Source organism: Aedes albopictus, chromosome 2, assembly GCF_035046485.1.
Source record: "Aedes albopictus strain Foshan chromosome 2, AalbF5, whole genome shotgun sequence".
Taxonomy (NCBI): Eukaryota; Metazoa; Arthropoda; class Insecta; order Diptera; family Culicidae; genus Aedes; species Aedes albopictus.
Genome location: NC_085137.1, coordinates 29737900 through 29759964, shown reverse-complemented (window position 1 = coordinate 29759964; position 22065 = coordinate 29737900). Strand labels below are relative to the sequence as shown.

At 39.9% G+C, this 22065-nt stretch overlaps 1 protein-coding gene across 2 annotated transcripts; it reads right to left on the bottom strand.

The window, feature by feature from the left end:
- Nucleotides 1-706: 706 nt before the first annotated feature.
- LOC109415851 (dual specificity tyrosine-phosphorylation-regulated kinase 2) lies at nucleotides 707-17743 on the bottom strand. Of its 2 annotated transcripts, none has more exons than XM_029864198.2 (2): nucleotides 14794-17743; nucleotides 707-5383 (listed from the first exon to the last, which is right to left on the bottom strand). In XM_029864198.2, the coding sequence occupies exons 1-2, from the start codon at nucleotides 16817-16819 to the stop codon at nucleotides 5364-5366; spliced, it is 2046 nt and encodes a 681-aa protein (XP_029720058.1). In that variant the 5' UTR covers nucleotides 16820-17743; the 3' UTR covers nucleotides 707-5363. The 2 variants fall into 2 exon arrangements, with proteins under 2 accessions (XP_029720058.1, XP_019545343.2); XM_019689798.3 differs by having other exon boundaries at nucleotides 707-5222; nucleotides 14794-17742.
- Between the last annotated feature and the right edge of the window lie 4322 nt (nucleotides 17744-22065).

Here is a 22065-nt window from a genome sequence, read left to right as displayed (position 1 = left end):
GTTCGTAATTTGAACAAGTGCAAATCAATAAATTAGTGCCAGTACCAATAATTCAGAAAAGCTTATACGTTTTCATTACCTACGATCGCGTCGATTACCGGCGCGATTGTGTGACTAGTGAGACGGGGTTGAAAATAGGGAAGACTTTTATCCGCTGCCGAAAAAAAAACTCCGTCGGAATTCTGTTCTACCACTTGTCCGCTGCGGGGCAGCCTTTGAGCCACACAATATGGATGTTTTGCGTTAATTACTAATTTTCAACGTAAGTTCCTTCTGAACCGACTTTGATGTTATTTTAAAGAGAAGTCAAATGCTTGTACATGTACTTCCAAGTTCATAAACACATGAGTAATTTTTTGGAGAATCAAGTTCGACGAAGCCAGGACTGAGCCAAATATGAACTTCAGAGTCCGCGCTTCAAGTGAAATCCGAACTTTTGGTTGCTTGGGCTAGTCTGCTGAAAAGTGTTCTAAAATGTAATCATTTGTTAAGAAAAAATAATGCCATAATGCTTTCGGATATGAGCAATAAATACCAAACTATAACGACCCATTTTTTCAACGATTTTTACTTGTTTTCATCCGACATATATTTTTCTCTATACATACTTTTTGCTTCACTTACAATATAGGTTTTTCATCATCATCATCTTTATCATTTTTTCACTTTCTTTTGCATCAATTGCTGCTAGTTTTTATTTTTCTCATTATTTTTTTTTTGTAGCTAAACTAATAATGTCTCTCTCTCGTCATACGCGCCGCCGCGCAACGCGGTATGCTCGCGGCTCGATTAATTTACTTTGTGGCTGTGTGAGTGTGGGTGATTTACCTTTATGTTTCGTGTGTTTGTGTGTCTCTGTGTTGGTATGCAATTGTATCATTACACTATAGGGGAAAATGTGTCCTATGTGAGTGTGTCCGTCTGGGTAGCTCTAGCTCGTGATCTCTCTACACAACAAATTTATTCTATACACATTTTCGTTATGCTTCTTTTGTTTTGGATTCCTGTCGTTTTTTTTTTGCTATCATCGGGTTTTTGCGTGGGGTGCGACAGGACTGGTCGAAAAGGATATTTTTGTTGAGTATTTCTTTATTTGTTCGAAACATTGAGACCCTTTTTAAGGAATTCCGGGCGTCCAGCGGGCGGAGGTGGAAAACAAGGTTCAGGAAAGACAAACCGATATATCTTAAGAAGATTTATTTGAATGTAAAATAAATTGCCGCAACCTCGTGATTCATTTTTTTTTTGTTTATTTCATAAGCTGAGGTGCGTTGTTTTTTTTTACACAAGATTGGAAGTTTCTGTTTTTTTCTGACTCGCTTTTTTTCACATCTTCATTATCTACAAATATTTACTTGTTTATATGTTACGTCTACTAGTAATACAGTCCATTTGTTATGTTTCATTTTCACATGTTTTTGTTTTGTTCCTTACTTGCGATTTAGCATCATCATTTTGGTTAGTGTAGAATTCAATCGCGTGGTGAAAAAACAATATTTTCATCCATCATCGTCATCATCAGTGTGTGAAACTTATGAACTAGAGGGCTATTGTTTACACAGTTGTTTTTTTGTTTTCTTTTCAGCGATATAATTTACAGTGTTTTACTTCGTACTCGCGAATTTACTCATCTTAAGTGGGTGCGTGTGTGTGTGTGAGCGTGAGTAGATGTTTTTCCATTGTTTGTCGAATGAAAAATGTATGTGTGTGCTTGAGTGAGTGCGAGAAATCAATTGCGTGAGGAAAAGAAGAAAGATTTCATCGTGCGACACCGTTAAACTAACACACTTCAGACAAGAGGGAGTGATTCAAACGAGAACGCACAAACAAACAAATCGAAACGGATGGATATTTCAGCATTCTGTACAACATGATATACGGAAAGAGTTCAATAGGATGCGTGTGTTCAGAGTGAATGATCGTCAGCACAAGAGAGAGTTGTTTCTGTACAATGTAATCATGGTTTATCTGCGAGTGGGATGACTTTGTAGCATTACTTCCTGGCCTGTTGGGTACCGTTTTAGGTTGTACAAAAGAAGAACAATATTCAAACAATACAGTTCTGGAATATATTTATAAATGTATAAATTGTTTTCATAGCTCACTTCTAGGCGAGAAATACCGCTTGTTTTCCTAGCTTCGCTCTATCAGTACGATATCAAATATTGATTGTATACAAGAGTGTGATGCTATTACAAGTACAAAGATGCATTTTTATCTAGATGTGTTGATAGGTTAACGGGCTTGTTCGGAGCTGCTAGTGGGCTTCTATCAAGGTGATTGTGAACGTGAGTGGGTGTGCGCAAAAGGTTATACTAGCTCTCGTATTGTATAGGTTATGTTAGCTGAATGATTAGTTTTTTTTTTGTTGTGGTTGACACAGAAATCTATGAATATGGTGTGGTGAGCTTGTATGACTTTGTCTAGTCTCTCTAGTCTGGGATGACGAATGATCTACTGTATTGTTCACTATTCTTACTTATTGGCAGTTTGTTTCGCTTACACATACTGGATTCCTATTCCGGTTTATTTTGTGTCTTGTTAGTTTTTGTTTGTTTTCATCTATAGAGTCGGTCTAGTTTGTGTTACCTCGGAGCTACAAAAGTGAGCGGCTAACCTAAATGCTTTTTATGGAAATGGGAATTCTGGAAGAGGTCAAAAAGAAGATAAGCGTCTAGTTTGGTTACTAATGGCTCAATCGCGTTTAACGCTTTACGGAGCCGTGTCAAGAAGATAACTTCTAAAGGAAAAGACGTGAAGAATAGAGGCAGATTCATTACGTAGTATATCGATCAATCTTTTTGCAGAATTATCCCGAAACGGGATTGAAACCCAGCCGGCTGCTTCTGTATTAAAAACACGGTGTAACCGAATTCAGGACTCTTGAAGAACGTTTCCAACAACCTTCAATTTGCCTTCAACTCATGTGGCACAATGCCTTTCAAGTTCTGAACTATATCTGTGAGACAACTTTCAATCTGAAAGCACTTTTCTGACTCTTTTACAGACTTACAGATTGAATGCTAAGTAAGCTGCCCTGCTATAGAACTCAAGAAATCCTGTTTTACGTCACGCGATGCATATGTAATGATCCAACCACAGAAAAGGTTACGCAATGGAGGCATGCTGGGCCCATAACCACGCAGGTTCCTCGATCTTTGGCTTCATAGAGTTTCCTTGAAATCGATGAGCTGGGTATGCTTTGATACCAGCTATTCATAATCACAGCAATCGACCAGAACATACTGTAGATAAAGATCTTCCCTTTGTCTACAGTGGTACCAGCGAAACCTTAAAATAGAACTTTTATAAAAGGTAAACTTTGTCAACAAGTTTCTGAAATGACTTTAAAATGATTACTGGTAATGAATCTACATCAATCCTTCTTTAATGTTTTCAAAAGAACGTTAGAAAATAACACAAGAAGTGTTATCGAAATGAAGCAAGATCAGGTAATATTGAAATTGTCTGGGTTCATTGGAAAACTCCAGTCCGTATGTATGTATGTATGTGTGCCTACGTCTATCAAGATTCCCTAAAAACGTATTATTCTCACAACTTGTTCTTTGTATCTGTTGCATTTGTTTCAAAAAGTCTACTCTGACAGTGCGTGTGCCGAACTCTGTTTGTTCGCATTTTGATGACAGTTGAACTTCAGTACGTAAATGTAGTCTCAAATGCAATCGCACAATCGCATCAAATTAGGTGAATAACTATGTATGGTAATTAAACTAAATGGTTATCCACTAGAGAGCTTTGCAAATTGCACAAATCGGGTGTGGCAAGTGAAAACAAGCTAGGCATGGCAGCATCAGAAAAGAATGGTTTGGCTTTTAAGTCCATGGTGAAGAAGTCGAAATACACGCGAATGTAGTCTGACAGCCTTCGAAAACCTAAAGTCTAACATTGGCTAGATGGTTTCATGCAATCGATTTACAATGTTTTGAAAAAGTTTGTGACTCTGTTCCCTTAAAATCATGAGCTTTGAATCGTCAAAATCACAATTCTGTTAGGATAGTACACTGAACGAAAACACCTCCGTGAGTGCAAATGATTGTCAAATGCCCGAATTCTACAGAACAATGATTTATCGATCGATTCGCATCTACGATTATTAAATGGGTGTGGCATAGATATTGTTGAAATGAAAGCCATCTGCAATCAGGTTGGCGATTTCTCTCAGTGTAACCTCATATCTTTGTCTGTATCGGTGATACATGTTTCGTTGACGCGGGTGGAACCATATAAATTCTAACAACAAGCCTTAAAAATGTTTACGTTTTCAGTCACAATCGCGCAGCACTTACCTATACTCTTCGCCCCTCCTTCTATGCGTGCACAGCTGCTTTAGCTCGATATTGGTTTGTAATTTTCTTCGTCTACTTGTGATTAGTGTTTCTACGTAAGCCGTTTACAAAATATCCTCACTTGCCTAATAATGGTCTCTCCAATAGTTATTGGTAATTGTAGCTGTCCAACAGATATATACTTTTCGATTTGATTCACTTCTGATATTTTTTGCCTTCGATAAATACAGATTTAGCCGTGATGCGTCAAAGCCATAAAATCCAACTGTTTTTTTTTTCTTTTTGCTTTTTTGTTTGTTACTTTTGTTTTAATCATGCACGTTTTTCGCTCTCTTTCTCTCGTCCTTCGTCTCCTTTTCCTCTTTGTCTTCTTTCCCCTTCTTCTTTATTTTTCCGCTCATCCGTCGTCACATTTTGCTAAATTATTTACCTAACCACTAAAATAGCAAATTAAATTATGTTTATCCTCAGTTTAGTATAAATTGATTTACCTCTTTTTCTTTCTCTCACTCTCTGAGAGCGCTACTATCGCATACACAGAACCTATCAATTAATGAGTGTTTTTTGCGCGCTTTTTTCGCTTCTAATTTAAAGATCTTTTTCCCTATTGTTTAAAGTGGTTCTTCGGGTTTAACACACATTGTGCCGCCTCTCTTAAGCGCATCTCATGTGACTCTCTCTCTCATTCGAACATCGCCTTCCTCTCTGTTGTCTGTCTCCAACCCGATCGACACTACCACCCTCAACTGCGAAGACCACCTTAACTACCACCACCGACCGTCGCGTCGCATCGCCGTAACTGTAGCTGTAGCTGTGTGAAGTGTGAAGAAGTGTGTCCCCGAATCATAACCAACACACTAACAACGAGCATCTAAGATTTGATGCCTTGTTTGATCATCAGCGTCGCCAGCATTCCTGGACGAGAGACACACCGGGGGGTTACGCGTTGTGTGAGTTGAGTACATTTTGTTTGTTGTTGTTGGCAGTCAGTTGGTTGAAAGGAACACAAAAAAGTACACATTTGCTTTTTAGGAACAGGATTCCATCGGGTGGTTTTCAGTCGATGACGACCACTGCTTTATTTTTTGGAGGGTTGAATGGGAAAACGAAACAATCGGTACACAGAAAAAAAACAGGTTACACAAATTTTGAATTTTGGGTTTTGGAACAAATACAGATGAAATGGTGGAAGGACTGAAGGAGTATAACGAGGAAGCATGGTTAAAACAGCTGTGCGTAGTATCAGTGTAAGTGGAATGCACTGCCATTAGTTAGCAATTCATCATCCATGAAATAAGTTGAGACAAATTCATTCATAAAATATTAATGAAACAATAACTGACTGGCATTGGGTTAAATAAAATCATGTGGATTAGAAAAAATTAACTGAACCACGGAAAAGGCCCCACATACATCGAAACGTTGGAAAGAAAAACTATGGTATCTGAGTCTCCCAAAAGACTGCAAAGCCAGTACTTTTTAAAAGAAATTTCAGGAAGGATTAATCTAGTATCGTACGAACAATCTATAGGGTTGAAGCTACCAAAGATCTAGGCTAAAACGTGTTAAGGATTTATTCACTCGTTCAACAAGTTAATCTTCTAAGGATGTACTTTCAACGAAAAGTCCAATTTTTTAATTCTATCGAAGGTTGTTTAAATATTTTGGAATGGTTCGACTGGGATTTTTGATAACTTTGGGAGTTTTTTGGCTTTCAGTGACGGAAACGTGTCAACGTTGAAAGCCGTGATCTTAAAGCGAAAGCATCAGGAAAGGAATTCTCAAATTATTTCCGTGAAATGGAAACAATCTACTGGAGATTTTGTACTCAATGTAGCGGAATGCTTGTTACTCACTATGAAACGTGTCAGAAATTCGGCACGGAATCACTTGAGGGTCTTGTAATGAAACTGTGCCATGGTGGCTCTTAAGAGGAACGATTTTGCTTTGATCATTCGTGGATATTTTTCCAATTCACAAGTTCTCCAATGATCTTATGCTAATTCCTCAACGGGTATTTATTGGATCAAAGTAAAACAAAATACACATTTCACTTGAAGTAGCATAGCCAATTTTTCCTGTTGATGATCAGGAAGATGAAGTATTCATTCAAGGTCTTATAAGCAATTGTTGGTTTACGTTTCCTACAAACTTGCCATGGTGGCTACTGGGAGGAACGATCTTAAATTCATACTCAGAATTAATATTATTTAAATTCATTTCATATTAAGGATTTCGAAACGAGTCATTGCATCTATTAAGGACCTCGCCATGAATATATCAAATATTTTCTTGGAAATTCGTGGATACTATTACAAATTCTCCAACGATCTTCTGTCGGGTACTTATTGGATTGAAGTAAAAACAAATACACATTTTACATGGAGTAGCATGAATAATTTATTATTATTAGCTCTTTATTGTGGGGAAATTCAGCCCGAGGCTGGTTCATCCCCGTGGCATAACTAATTTTCCCTTATGATTTTAATTCTTCATACAAACTTTAGAGGCCCAATTCTGACAAACAAAGCAGCAAACCAGAAAGAGGTACATAATCCAAATCGAGCGCACTTGCTTACGAACTTCCAAGGTCAGTGCTCTTGAAAACGACTTGAACTCCTAAGTCGGCCGTTGTGGCAGCTTCGTATTCTCTAATGTTTACCCTTTTCAGCATTTTTGAAATATAGCAAATACACAAATATGAGAGGTAAATTGTGATAAACTTTCATGTCATGTAACCTAGGCGAAAATCTGAACTTCTCCAAAAAATCTTCAATGATCTCTGGAGAAATTCATCAAAAAACACATGCCCCGGGAATCTAGCAAGGCATCCTCAAAAGGATAAATAAATCTCTTAAAAATTTATTATAAGCTTGTTAGGAACTTTCTAGTCAAGGTTCAGCATAAACCACCATAAAGTTGTAAATGATGTTGAAAGGGATACAAAAAGTGGAATTCTTGGAGCCATTCTGAAAATAACCTCTGAGGAAATTCTCGGAAAATGTTCTGTAAGAATGTTCCGTAGGAGTTATTGAAGGATTACATGAAGAAATTCCTAAATATTTTATGGAAAGTTCTTGAAGAAATATTTTTAGATATTCCTGATGGAATCCTTAGATAAATTCCTGAAGAAATCTTTGGAAGAATTTTTAAAGAAATCCTTCAGGAGTTCCTGATAGAATACTTGAACGAAATTCTGGAATGAATCCTAGGAAGAAATCTTAAAGGAGTTCTTGGAGAAAAATCTACTGGAATCCTGGATAAATTTTCTGAAAAAATTATGAAGAACTTCCTGGAGGAATTTCCAGAGAAATGTTTGAAGAAATTCTTGGAGAACTTTTTTCGAGTGATTTCTGAAGAAATACTGATGTGAATTAGTCAATCATTCGTTGTAAAATTCTGCAAAGAATCTTTGGATGAATTCTTTTTTAAATCTTTAGAGATACTTCTGGAGCACTTCTGGGGGAAATCCAGAATAAATTTTAGAAGGAGTTCTCTGAGAAATCTTTGGAGGTATTTCATAAGTAAACCTTGGAAGAATTGTTGTAAAATTCCTGAAGACTTTTTAGGTATTTCCAATAGAATCCTTAGAAGAATTTCCGATACAATACATGAAGGAATTTTCGAAGGAAGGAAATTCCCGAAGCAATGCTTGAAGGAATGGAGAAACTTTCGCAGGAATCCTTTAAGCAGTTCCTGAATAAAATTTTAGAGCAATTTCCAAACTAATTATTGGAAGAATACTGAAGAAATCATTGGAGGATATTTCTAAAAAAGTTTTTGTAGAAATTGACGAAACCTTTGGAATACATGAGCAAATTCCAGAAGGGATCCTTGGAGATGTTCCTGAATGTAGAATATATCCTGAGTAGAGTTCCTGAAACAATCATAGGGAAAATTTCTGATGGAATCATTTAGTTTCTGATATAATACTATTATGTAATTCTGGAATGAATCTTTGGAGGAACTCTCAAATGAGCTGTTAAAGAAAAATCTGTCACAATCCTTAAAGAATCTCCTTACAATTTTATGTAACATTTCCTGAAGGATTTATCGGAGTAATTGCTGAAGATGTCCTTGAATGAATTTTTGGAGAAAACCTCGAGGTGTAATCTTCGTGAAGTTTCTGAAGTAATATTTGAAGAAATTACTAATACAACCCTTGGAAAAATTCCCAAAAGAATCCTTCGATATAATCGTTGGAAAATATTTTGAGATATTCCTGGAACAATCAGGAGAAATTCCGGAATAATTGTTTGAAGGAGTTATCTATGAAAATTTTTGGAGGTATTTCTTAAGTAAACCTTGGAAGATAAAGAACATTGGAAGACTATTGTAAAATTCTTGGAGGAATTCCTGAAGCTCTTTCAGAAATTCCCGAAAGAATTTTTGGGGAAATTTTCAAAACAATACTTTTTGAAGGAAGGCAATTCCTAAAGAAATCCTACTGAAGAAATCATTGAAGCAAAGTCTGTAGGAATCCTTTCCAAGTAACATTTTGATGGACAATCATTCTTGTAGAGGTTTTTAGAACCGTCATAAAACTTAGTACCTTTTCTTTTGGTTTAATGACGGTTCTAAGAACCTCTTGTAGTCGATTTGACTTAAAATTGTTACTTTGGTTTAAGAAATTATAAACAAATTCTTGGAAGAAAACTGGGGGAATTAATTCCTGAAGGAGAAGAACGACAAAATTTGTTAAGAAATTCAAAAATAATTCCTAAAAAAATCATTGAAGGAGCTCTTTAATGAATTCTAGGCAAAATTTATCTAGGAATCCTTATTGACAGCTTTTAATAAATTGTTTGAGGGTTCCATGAAGACATTACTGAAAGTATTTTTGATGGAATTCTTGAATGAATCTTTGGAAGAATTACTAGAAAATCCTTGGAAACATTCCTGAACTAGTCCGTGGAAGAAATTCTGCAGAAATTTTGAGAAATTTCCAAGATCATTGGAGGAACTCCTGAAGAAATACTTGGAGAAATTTTAAAGGAATTCTTGGAGAAACTCTTTAGTGAATATTTGTCGGAATATTTAAACATATCCCTGATTAAACCCATAGATCTTTGAATAAATATATCGCTTAAAGAATTCTTGGAAAAATTACTGAAAGAGAAACTGCAATTCTTTCGAAGATTTTTTAAAAAATTTCTTGGAGAAATCCCTGATAGTATCTCTAGAAGAATATCTGGAGGAATGCAAACAAAAATTGGGGGAAATTCCTGTTGAATTATTTAGAGGAATGAATTCCTGAAGGAATCCTTGGAGAAATTCCTATAGGAATCAATGGAGCAACTTTTAAAATGGAAAATTTCTTGAAGAGTTCCTGAAAAATCTTTGGTGAAACTCTTGGAAAAATGCATTCGGAAAATCATGGAGAAATTCACGTTTGAAAAAAAAATCCTTGGAGGTGTTCCTGACATTGAAAGAATTCTTGAAAAAAAAAATCTAGAAGATTTCGCGGAGCATTTCCTGAATCATTTCTGTGAAGAATCTGTGAAGCAAACCTTGGAGGAATTCCCAGAGAATTCTTTGGAGGATTTCCCGGTTAAAAACTATGAGGAATTTCTGAGCAGATTTCGCTAAAAATTGTTGTAGGAATTTCTCAAGGAATTTTTGGAATAATGTCTGAAAGAATCCTTGGAGTTGCTTGGAGTATTTCTTGTGGGAATCCTTGGATGATTGCTTGGAGGAATTCTTAAAGGAGTTTTAAAAGAATTCTTGGATAAAATGTTTAGTGAATATCTGGCTGCATATTTCAAAGGATATATCGCTAAAGGATTTTTTGAATAAATTACTGAAGATATTCCTGAAGGAATAGTTACAAATTCCTCTGAAGAATTCTTGAAAGAATCCTCGTGGAGATTTTTTTAAAAGAATTTCTTGAAAAAACCTCTGATAGCATCTCTGGAAGAAATCTTGGGAGGAATTCCTAGAAAAATCATTGGAACAGTTTCTCAAAGTATCAATGGAAAATTTCTTGAGAAATTCCTAAAGAAATCTTTGAAAAGTGAGTGAAAAACATTTGTAGTGTATTTTTAGAATTACTGGGAGAATTTCTTTTGTCCTGTTTCGCGCCACGTTCTTTGTGTGCTCCTTAAGGGATTCTATAAATAATTCTTGAAATATTTTTTTTAACATATCCTTAGATGCATTTCTAAAGGAGTTGTTGGAAGAATTCTTCGAAAAAAAATCTGGATAATTTCTCAAAGGATTTTCTAAAGGAATTCTGTAAGGAATTCTTGAAGCAACCCTTGCAGGGAGTTCTGAAGGATTCCTTGGAGGATTAACCGGATGAAAATGAGGTAGAATTTTCTAAACAGATTTCGCAGAAAATCCTGGAGAAATCTTTGAAATAATGTCTGAAGAAATTTCAGACGGAATTTTAATGTGAGAATCTGTGAAGGCCACCAACTTCCTGATGTATTGCTAGAGTAGTAAATGTGAAAATTCCTGAAAAAATCCTTGGAGGAATTGCTGAAAGGAGCTCTGGAGAAACTCCAAGCTCTTTGGAGGATTTACTGAAGGAGTCCTTGATAAAAATTCCTGAGGCAATCCTTAACCGAATTGCTGAAGGGATCTTTAGAGAAACTACGCTTGGAGCATAGTTTCTGGAGGAACTCCAAGGAAAAGGAAGGACCCTTGGAGAAATACTTTAATGTTTTCATCAGTAAGGTTTCAAACAGGAATTGTAAAGGCAACTATGGAAGAGATCCCTAGAGGAGCCCCAAGTGAAATTTCTAGATCAACTACAAGAGAAATACTTTGAAAAACTCCAGAAGCAATCGCTGAGTGTACTCCATGGCCTTACATAAGAAATGAAGAAGCTGAGAAGCACACTTTGTCCCTGTTGGAACGTTACGCCAAGAAAAATATTAACAATATTGAAAAAAAGGTGCGTCACCAACTATCTTGATTTTCAGATATTTGTTTGGGAATTTGCTAGAAAATCTAACCAGAATTTGTTCCAAAGTTCCTAGAATTCCTTTTTTGAATTCTTCTTCAAATTCTCACGCAGTTTCTCATCTCTTTCCAATGATTTTTCTCAGAGTTCTTCCTTGAATTTATCAAAGATTTCTCTTCCTGAAGGTTTGCGAAGATACCGTCGAGACATTCTTCCAGATTTGCTTCCGGAGATCCTTCTGAAATTTTTCTGATGTGCTTTCCAAAATTTTTGAGAGTTGTTCCTGGAATTTCTGCAGGAGTTTTTCAAAGAGTCCCTGCAGGTGTATACCTCCCGGGATTTCTTCCGAAGATTTTCCCGATATAATTTCAGAGGTTCTCGTTTTCCTTCAAGAATTTCTTTTGGACTTTTTCCATGATGACTTTTCAACTGTTTCTCCCAAGATTTTTGTTAGACATCTGCAGTAGTTCTTCCAGAGAATTTTCCGGGAGTTCACAAAATTTCTTACAGAAATTTCCCTGATTTTTTTTCACCAGTTTTACCCATGATTTCTCCAAAAGGTCTTCCCGTAGTTTCTGGAAAAATTTCACCTTGATTCCTTCGATTTTTTTCCAGGAATTTCTTACAAGGAATTTCGTAGGTTATCCCAGGAAGTATTCTGAGAAAAACTCTTAGAATTATTCTTGCAAGAGCTTCGGGAGCAACTATCAGAGACATTCTAAAAGGAACATCCAAAATTCCGGTACAATTTCCGGTATGGATTCCAGGAAGAGCTCTGGGAGTGATTAAGAGGATTAAAAAAAAACAGAAGTATCGCTGCAAGAAATTCTGGAAACCACTGCCAAAAAAAAAACCTTGGAAAACCCTCTGAATGAAATCACGGGAAATCATGAGAAATATCAGCAAAAGCTAACAAAGAACTCCTTAAAAGAAGCTCCAGGAATAACTCCGGAAAAAATAGGGAAAATTCGTGATAAACTCTGAATGACAGTAAAGGAATCCCACCAAAATATAAAAAATAAACATTGCGGCTGAAACTCCTGTACAGATCCCAGAAGAAACGGCAGTTTTTAAAGAAATTTCAGGAGGACGGGACCTCTGGAGCAATACAATGAACCCTCCAAGGTCTCCAGCCGAAAAATCGTGAGAACTCCTGATGAAATCCTTGGAGGAACTCTCGTAAAATCCCAGACATAACTCTGGGAGAAGTCCGGGGAAGGACTCCTAGGAAAATTTGTTCCGGAAGGAATCGCGAAGAATCATTCCAGAGGAATCCCGAGGGAAGCTCTAAGAGCATATTTTTTATCTGTATTAACGAAATTTTTAGCCCTAGGCCAGTTCATCTCGCGACCGACGCTTTACTTTCCTTCCGAAGGATATTAGATCCCAGGCCCTCGGCGTGATTGTCAAGTGCTTTAACCATCACACCAGGTTCACTCCACTCTCTAAGACAGGGGTTCCCAACCTTTTTAAGGTGGCGACCCCCTTTAAGAATTGTTAAAAAATCTGGGGCCCAATGAAAATTTTTAGAAAAAAAATATGAGTAAAATGAACGAAACCGAGTTTTTGGGTACAGTGACGTAGCCAGAAATTTATTGTGGGAGGGATTTTCGACGATCAATGATAGGGTTTTTTTTATTCGACACTCACATTTCGTAAACAATGATGTCATGTTCATTCAATTTGAGTCGTAGTTGAAAAACAGCGGCGCAGCCGAAAATTTTTTTCTTCTGAAGGAGTTTTATACTGAAAATTTGTTCCTCAAATTGTGGCTTTTGGGGGTCGTGGTATACAAAATTGAAAAATTTTATAATTTGCACAAAATAGTACATTTTTTTGGTAACATCGCGGCCCCCAGGACTGGCTTCACGGCCCCCCAGGGGGCCGCGGACCACCAGTTGGGAACCCGTGCTCTAAGAGCAATTCCGCGATGGCTACTGATACATAATCCAGAATGAAACTCCTGTAGAGATCTCGGTATAAACCATGGCATAAATCTTACAAAAAATTCGTTGGGTAAAATGCGGGAGAAACTTTGGGAAATATCCCTCGAGGGACTCTAAGAGCATCACCCAGAAATTCTGGAAATTTTGAAAAGTAAACCTGTAGGATTCTCGTAAAACAACTGCTGGATAAATTGGTCAGAATTCCGAAAAATCAAGAAGGAATCCCGGAAAGAATTGTTGAAAACGTGAAAAAAGGCTGGAAGAATCTCCGGGAGGAGTTCAAGAAGGAATACAAAGAAAAATGACATGACAGTACGAAAGGAATCTTTTGAGAAATCCTGGATGACAATCCAAAAGATATCTTCATAGAAGTTCCAGAAAAAAACTCAACAAATGATTTCCAGTCGCGTTTCAGGAATTAAAACCACCGACGAACCGACGTGACAGTGGCGATTCAAAAGTGTCCCCCCCCCCCAAATTTAACGGTCGACCACCGAAGCGAGCGATCGCTTATGTCAAATCAGCGCAGACGCGAACCGTTTCCTATATGAACACACGGGGGTTTGGTGTCGAGCTATCAAATCATCGCGAGCCGTTATAGAGGTGGCGATAGTGTTCGGCTATTTTTCATCATGGCGTCGCGGACAACAAATTTGAATTTATTTGTTCTAGCTGTCATGTCGGTTCGTCGGTGTTAAAACGTCGATCACCTTGATTCTAAGATCACCATTACCCTTATTGTTTAGAATGCATTGTTTATTAGGCGCAATTTCATGCAACTTGCTGCTGCAACTGTCACTCCCATACTGATGACTTTTTTCTCGTTATTTTTAGTGTATGAGTATGGCTTTGCGTTTGTTATCAAATGTTAGGTACTATTCCATTGGTCAAGCAGTGATCGTGATCGTGAGCCTCCTCTTCTGTTCAAACCGAAATGAATTGCATTAAGTGAAAGCAGTATCACAAACGGCGGAGACGAAACAACAACGTTTAGCCAAACCAACGCGCTGCTGTTATGGAACTTATAAGCGTAAGTATTAAGGTATTAAGTATTAAGGAGATTGCACAGGCCAACACGACCAAATGACTTAGAAATGTGAGCATTCAGGAACTTAGAACAAATGGAAGAACAGTGTTTCAGTATGACTTGTTCTTAGGCGTAACTAAGATTAAGGAGTGTAAAAATACATCACAAAACAATGACTGACGAGGTTCTACCGCGTTTGGCATGATAATCGCTCAACTTGAGCGATCATTTTCTAAACGCGTTAGAGCCGACTGACGAGAGATCACGTGGAACACGTGGACACAATGGCTAGTAGTGTTATTGGGCGTTCGGTAAGTAAGGTTCACATGATTGCTAGTGTGGGTTGCTATTAACTACATACGTTCACAAGAGCGATAGATGTGTGTTGTGTCGATGGTGGTGATCAGGCAGTTGGTAGTTACGTACGGACAGTCAGACAGAGGAAACAATAACTTTTATGAGAGAGATGAGACACACCAGATACGGACGAACGAACGAACGAACGAGCGCGCACAGCAGCAGCAGTAGCAGCAGCACAAGAGAGTTTGTGTGTGAGTGGTACTCGGGTGTATGTAGTTGTTTTTAGAAGGAATTAACTAAACTTACCATAATCTACGAAGGAAGTGGATGCTAGCCCGGGGTTGGATGTCAGCGAGGACGCCGCCTGCGGGGAAGAGTTCAGTAGCCGTTTCTTGTCGTTCGGGTTGTATGGGATGTCTATGATGGTGGTGGCAGCGGACCGGCCGAGCGTTCCGGTACTCCCGACGAGACTGACTCCGCCGACAGCTCCACTAACCGCCGGAATGCTGATCGCCGATGAGGTAAGAGACGCCGACTGGAGCGACTGAAGGGAACTGGAGTTGCCGTGGTGTGATGCAACCAGTGAATTGCAGGTGGAGGTCGTTACTAGGGATGACGCTTGCTGATCCGCATAGGCGTACGCGATGTTCAGAACCTTATTTATATGGCTATTTTGACAATTACTCGATGTGGAAGGGCTACTTGTAGTGGTGATGGTCGCCACATTAGGCGAGGGAGGCAGCAACCGTCGGAACCAGAAATGATTCAGGGCCGCTTCCGGGGTCATTCGTAACGCAGGGTCCCACCGTAGGCAGCGTTCGATGAAGTTAAGAAACAGTGGGTCGTCGCACCCATTCAGCGCTTTTACCAAACTACGAGATCCTGGTGGTCCTCTCAGTTTTCCCCGTCGGGAAAAGCCACCTGTCAGCACAGTGGTGCCATCTTCCAGGGTTTTCACATTGCAATACCGTGGATAACCTTTGGCCGAGATGAAGTTTTTCGCTCGTTTCGAGTTTTCTAGGATCTTCTTCGGTGGCATACCGATCAGCTCGATAATACAAGCCAACTGATCCGCTTCGTCTTCCCCAGGAAGAAGCGCGAAACCGGTGAACAGTTCCGCGAGAATACAACCCAGCGACCACATGTCGATCGCCATGTCGTATTTGGCGCCGAGAATCACCTCCGGCGCCCGGTAGAATCTCGACTGGATGTAGGTGTAGACCCGTTGGTGCTCGAAACAGGACGAGCCGAAATCGATCACTTTGATCCCGGATCGACCCTGCTGTTTCAGCAGCACGTTCTCCGGTTTCATATCACAATGGATAATCTTATTCTTATATAGTGCGTCCAAGCACTTTAGCAGAGAGTGAGCAAACTTTCGTACCAGCTGTAAGCTGAAGCCCTGGAATTTGTTCTTCTTAATCAGCTCGTACAGATTGATGTACAACAGTTCGAACGTTATACACATGTGGTTACGAAAAACGAAATAGTCGTACATGTGGATAATGTTCATGGAGTTCATCCGATCCTGCGATCGCAGGTGTTTGAGAATTCGGATTTCCTCCTGGGCTTGCCTGTGGAATCGTTTTTCGTTCCGAACCATCTTCAGCGCCACGTGTTGATGGTTTTTATGATCGTAAGCTTTCACCACCTGCCCAAAACTTCCTTTGCCTATGATCTTCAACACCTCATACCGGTACGCTATGTGGTCGTGAGCTATGTGAATGTACGATCCCTGTTCGTTGTCGTACTCAGAATTGCTAGTACCTCTCCGCTTCTTGGCGTTCGCTCCGATGAAATAGATCTTCGGGTACTGATAGATCTCGTGATGCTCGTACTGGGTCAGTTTGTCCATGTACAGCATCATAACCTCCTGGGGCGTCTTGTATTTGGCCCGTTCGTACTCCTCTCCGGTACCGCTGGTACCGCTCCCGACCCCGCTGCTACTGCTACCACTACTCAGCTTGTCGCTAGACTGTACTTTACTATTGCTATTGTTGTCGTTATTGTACAGACTACTGCTACTGCTATTGCTCTGATAGTTGTTGTTCTGCTGTTGAGCCGCCGCGAACAGTGCGCTCGAAGGATTTGTCGCTGCAACCGCCGCCGCTGCAAACAGCGCACTAGATGGATTGGCCGCCGCCGTCGACAGCAGGTTGGAGGCCGCCACGGCCGCTGCAGTCGTTGCCGAGGCCAACTGCGACGGAGTCATCGTTATCGACTTGTCCGACATGAGGGCCACGGCCGACGACGAAGAAGACGCCGCCGACGCAATACATCCGTTCGCATCTCCGCCGGTCGTCGTTGTCGTTTTGAACGTTATACTAGTCATGATGATAAGTCGACTCTCTTTCTTCCCTAAAATGTTCCCATTCAGGTAATTATAATTAGTCGTTTACTTCCCTAAAAGCTAGATATCACAAATATGATCCTTAAATACGGATATTAAGTAGCATTTTCTCCCGTCCACGTGCTTCGCTCCGTCGTGCTGCGCAACGAGAATTATGGCGCTGCTGCGTTGATATAACACCCAATCACGACGTTGATCTCGATTCCGGAGACCAATCCGACGATGGCAACATGCTTTTGACCAGTCAAATTTGCCTCCGTCTTCTTCTTCTGCTTCTTGTTCGTCTTCCCACCGATTTGATCCGATTCGATTAATCTCCTCCCGCTGGGGGTGCTGCTGCCTGCCGGGGCCAAGCCAGTTCAGTTGTTGTGTAAAGACGTGAAAGCCAACATCTGCAAAAAGATAGATATGGAGAGAAACAGACAGATAGTGAGACAGAGCAATATGAAATGTACGTGTGCATTAATGAACAAATAGATATCCAAAATTTTTCGATCTGTGCGGATATGCGGACCCCGCGACTATCACAATATCTGGACGCGCGCTCGCGTCGGTATCTAGTCTATGCGTTATTTACTTTCACAATTATCATTCATTGACACCGTCATCGCTGTGCGCCTCAATGATCGGCGAGGAGGCGCGAGGCGTTCGATCAACACAACACCGCTCGAGCCTATATGCATAAACGTTTGACCGAGTGGCGAAAAAAATTGGTGTGAACAAACGATTACTCGTCGTCGGGTCGGTCGTAATTGGGGAAATTTAGCGCCAAATTAAAGAGGTGACTCCATTATCGATAACCGGGTGTGCGCCCCGCCTCTACTCCGGTTGTGTAATCGCACAGCACAGGTAATGATGAATATGATGACACTTCCCGAAATTTATGGGTCACGGCGCGATACTTATCGCTAACCGTTGTTTCGCGGTCCCACAACTGGTTCGGGGCATTTTAGGCTTTTTAGGGTATGAGAAGAGTTCGATTAAAATCTACACTCCATGCAGCCATCGATTGCCGGCCGGTCGAGGAGCTTTTCGAAATGAAAATGTCCGTCACAGTATCTCACAAATTGGAAATCCGACTGAACCATAAACTTCTTCAAAGACACTGGTAATATCATTGAAATTATCTATGAATTACATATCAATATTCGCCGCACAGCGTCCTGCCCTATGTACAAAACAGATCTTTCAAAGTGAATATCTTAAAAATTACAGAAAATTTCAACATAATGTCCTCAGAGAAGTTGTTCAGTATTCTTTCAGGAATGCCTTTTTCTGTTCATATTTTTTCCAGGGATTCCTTCAGAAATGCCTCCAGGATAATTCAGAGATTTCTCAAGAAATTGCTTCTACGGGGATTCCTTCAGAAATTTCTCTCGAGAATCCTTCGCTGATTCCTTCACGGATTCCTCCAGGATTCCTCCAGGATTCAGAGTTTGCTACCAAAATTTGTTTCAGGTTTCTTTTAGTGATTTCTTCTAGGATCTAAGATTTCTCCTAAGATTTATTCCTGAATTGTTTCAAAGATTTTTTCAAGATTCTTTCACAGATTCCTCTCGATTTTTTTAGGCATTGCTTCAGTTTTTTCTTCCGGATTTTTTACTATTGTTGTGAATTGTTGAAGATAAGTTTTCAAACACTAGAAGCTTTTCGGCCGGCAGAAATGCGTTTTTCACGCCCGGTATCACTGTCTTCAAAACTTCTACTGCGAACCGAACGATTTCACTTCATATACAAGCATTGTAAAGCATTCCAACTCTCGAAGCTTTCAAGTGATCAATTCGAGAATCGCAAATCTGTGAACTCAAATCGCCGAAAGATGCAGACAACCTTGCCAGGTTGATATCCAAGCTAGAGGCAAACGACATAGCGACAGCAACTGAAGGAACGGCATGCAAAGTCACGTTGGAGAATCTAGTGGAAGAGTGCTATCGGATGATGAATCTTAAGCAGAATACGCAGGTGTTAGAAAGCGAGGATACCCGATGTGTCAACGTCATCGCTCGAAAGCAGAAGAAACCTGTAAGGAAGATTTGCACAAAAACCCCTGCTGAAAATTCGATAATTTCCACTACATTCGTGACTGCCCTTTTACCGTTCACACATTTGTGGAGTATAAACGTTAAGGTTACAAGAAAGGTTACTAGCCCCCACCTAGAAGAAGCCTACAAATCTGAAACCGAAAGAACAATTGAAGTCCAGAAGCATCCACATGGTACGTAACATCAGTAGTTAGCGCAAATTCGTTTTAGTTCATCTCAATGGCATCAAGATCCAGTTCCACCACGATTCACAGAGGTCCAATTTTGAGAAAAGCTGGTAGAAACTCAATTTTTGAACATGTCTTATATGGGATACAGTATATTGAGCATTCATCCATAATACCAGGAGCACTAACTGGCATTTAATAAGTTTGGAAATATTGATATTGTATCTTGTTACAGCACTGCATAGCTGCTGATGGAAAAAGTGCTGAATTTTATTTTATTAAAGAACACATACAAGTTCAACCACTACAAAAGTGTATTGACATAAATAATCGAATTGCTGTCAAAAGTTTATTTGTAAGTTCTTGTGTATATCAGACATCTGAAATGAAGCAAGAGACCAAAACAACACTTTTGGCTTCAAAATTGACATTACATGTCATTAGTACGAGAAATTCTTACAGTTCGACTTCAAAGTGTCTTACAAATCGCTCCCCGCTACTCCCCGCGGGGGATTCCGTTCAAATGTTTGGTTAAAGAAAAATGCAACTGCCAAGAGCTGCCAAAACAATAGCGCCATGATGATATGTGTATAGTAAAATTGTATGAAAAACATCAATTTTGTTCGGATTTTGTTCGAAAAAATCGACAAAAAATGAAAATGCCTTTAAAATTATATTGAGCGCTAAATCATGTTGCAATACATTCATATAGGCTAAAACTAGCAGACTACTATGATTTGGCATTTTTTTCCCGGTTATTTTCAAATCCGGATCACTGTGCGATTGCGCTTCTAACATGGAGCAGACATGAGACACCATCGGAATACCAACAGCTTTTGCCACTGAGTATCAGAATCCGGTGATCGTCTCAAGCTTCTCATGGAAATCTGAACAGTCACCACGATCGGGATCGTTACAAGGAGAGGAAAAGTTTTTGTTGCCGATAACTCTGATTTGAACGTGCTTGGCATCGAAATCATGGTCCTGTTTGACCTCTGGCCCATTCCGATCAAGAAACTCGTGAGTGCAGTCATGCAACGACCAGATGATTCCGGGGAGCAACTCAAGCGACAGTTTCCTGAAGCTTGCCGCACTCTCGGCTGATGCACAGGTGAAACTTTACGTCAAGCCGGAAGCACCTTCGATCTTTTGTCCGAAGCGTCCTGCGGCCTACGCCACAGTACCGAAGGTGGAATCCGAAATTTCTTCGAGTTAGCTGATTGCGATTACTTCACTCATCTCGATTTGTCAGATGTGTACCAACAAGTTGAGGTCGAGGAAAGTTCAAGGAAACTACTCACGGTGAACAACACTCATCGAGGACTTTTCCAGTCCTAATCGTCTTCCACCTGGAGGCGAGTCGGCACCCGGAGCGTTCGACAGCATGGTTGCTGACATTCCCGGAGTTGAACTGTACTTGGACGACATCCTCATTGCGATACAAATCAGGAAATAACACGACAGGTATCTTCAAACAGTTCTGCAACGAGTACGTGTGTGAGTATGATTTTTACCTGGAGAGATGAGTCGTTTTGCAATGGCGGATATCCAGTTCCTAGGGCATATCGTGAACAAGGATGACATCCGCCCCGATCCAGTGAAGACTGAAGCCATTTCTGAAATGACCCTGGTGTGAACCCATGGATCCTGCTGTGAAAAAAATCTACGTCCGGCGTGATGGACTCCAGCTCATTGTCAACTGTGTGTTGTACGGTAATAGGACCATCGTTCCCCAGAGGTACCCCAAACTAGATTTGAAACAGCTACATAGGGGACTTCCGGGCATGGAGCGCATGCAAGCCATAGCTCGAAGTTGTCTACTGGTCGAATGTGGATGACGATGCGGAGCAATATGTACGTCATGGTAGAGCCTGTGCTGATGCTGCAAAGTCCGGACACGTTCCATCACTCCCTCCTGTAGGAAAGAGGGTTTAAACGTAAATCCCACGAAAACTACTATAGCTCCTTTCACTAGGAAGAAATTGAGTCTTATGCAGCATCGTCTGGCCCAAAACAAATGAGGTAAGCGCTCAAAGGAAATTAAGCAAGTTTCAAAGGCTTGCTTGCATATCAATAACAGGGGCAATGAAAAGTACACCATAAGCTGCTTTAGATGCCCTTCTCAATATACCTACTACCACTGTATCAATTTGTGCAAATGCAAGCGGCAAAAAGTGCCCTGCAATTTATTCCTTTCAACAAAATAATGGACGGGGATCTTGTGGGTCATCTGAAGATCATTAGAGACTTCGATCTGAACTCAAGTATAAAAACAGTGGAAGATTGGATGATTACGAAGACCAACTGTGATGTTCCCTTTAAAGTGGTGAAACCAAGCCGCTATGTTTGGGATTCTGGTGGGCCAAGTTTACGTCCAGGTTCTATTGTATTTTATACTGACGGTTCCAAAATGGGTGAATATACAGGGGATGGAATTGTAGGCCCTGGCATCAATAAAACTATACCAATGGGATACAGTCCCACTGTGTTTCAAGCAGAAATTCTAGCAATTTTGGAATGTGCTTATACATTCGTCAAGAGAAACTAAAGGTTTGCCAAAATCTGTATCTTCTCAGATAGTCAAGCTGCTCCAAATGCGCTAAAGGCATTCACGTGCCAATCTAAACTGGTGTGGGAATGCATTCTTTCTCTGAAGCAAGTGGCCATTAGGAACGAGGTTATATTATATTGGGTTCCATGTCATTGTGGAATTCAAAGAAATGAAAAAGCCGATAACTTAGTAAGACTGGATGCAGCATCGTGTTTTGTTGGCCCTGAACAATTTTGTGGAGTTCCGGAGTATACTCATAGAATGAAACTTAAAACCTGAGAAATGTCTATGGTAGAACCTAATTGGAATGCCATGGATACCTGTAGGCAAACTTAAAGATTTATAAGATCCAGTGCAGCAAAAGCCAAGGCCATATTAAATCTGAAAAAAAATCTCTGGGTAATAAACGATCTGATGACTGGACACTGCCCAAGCAGATATTACTTAAATAAGATTGGTAAAATTCAA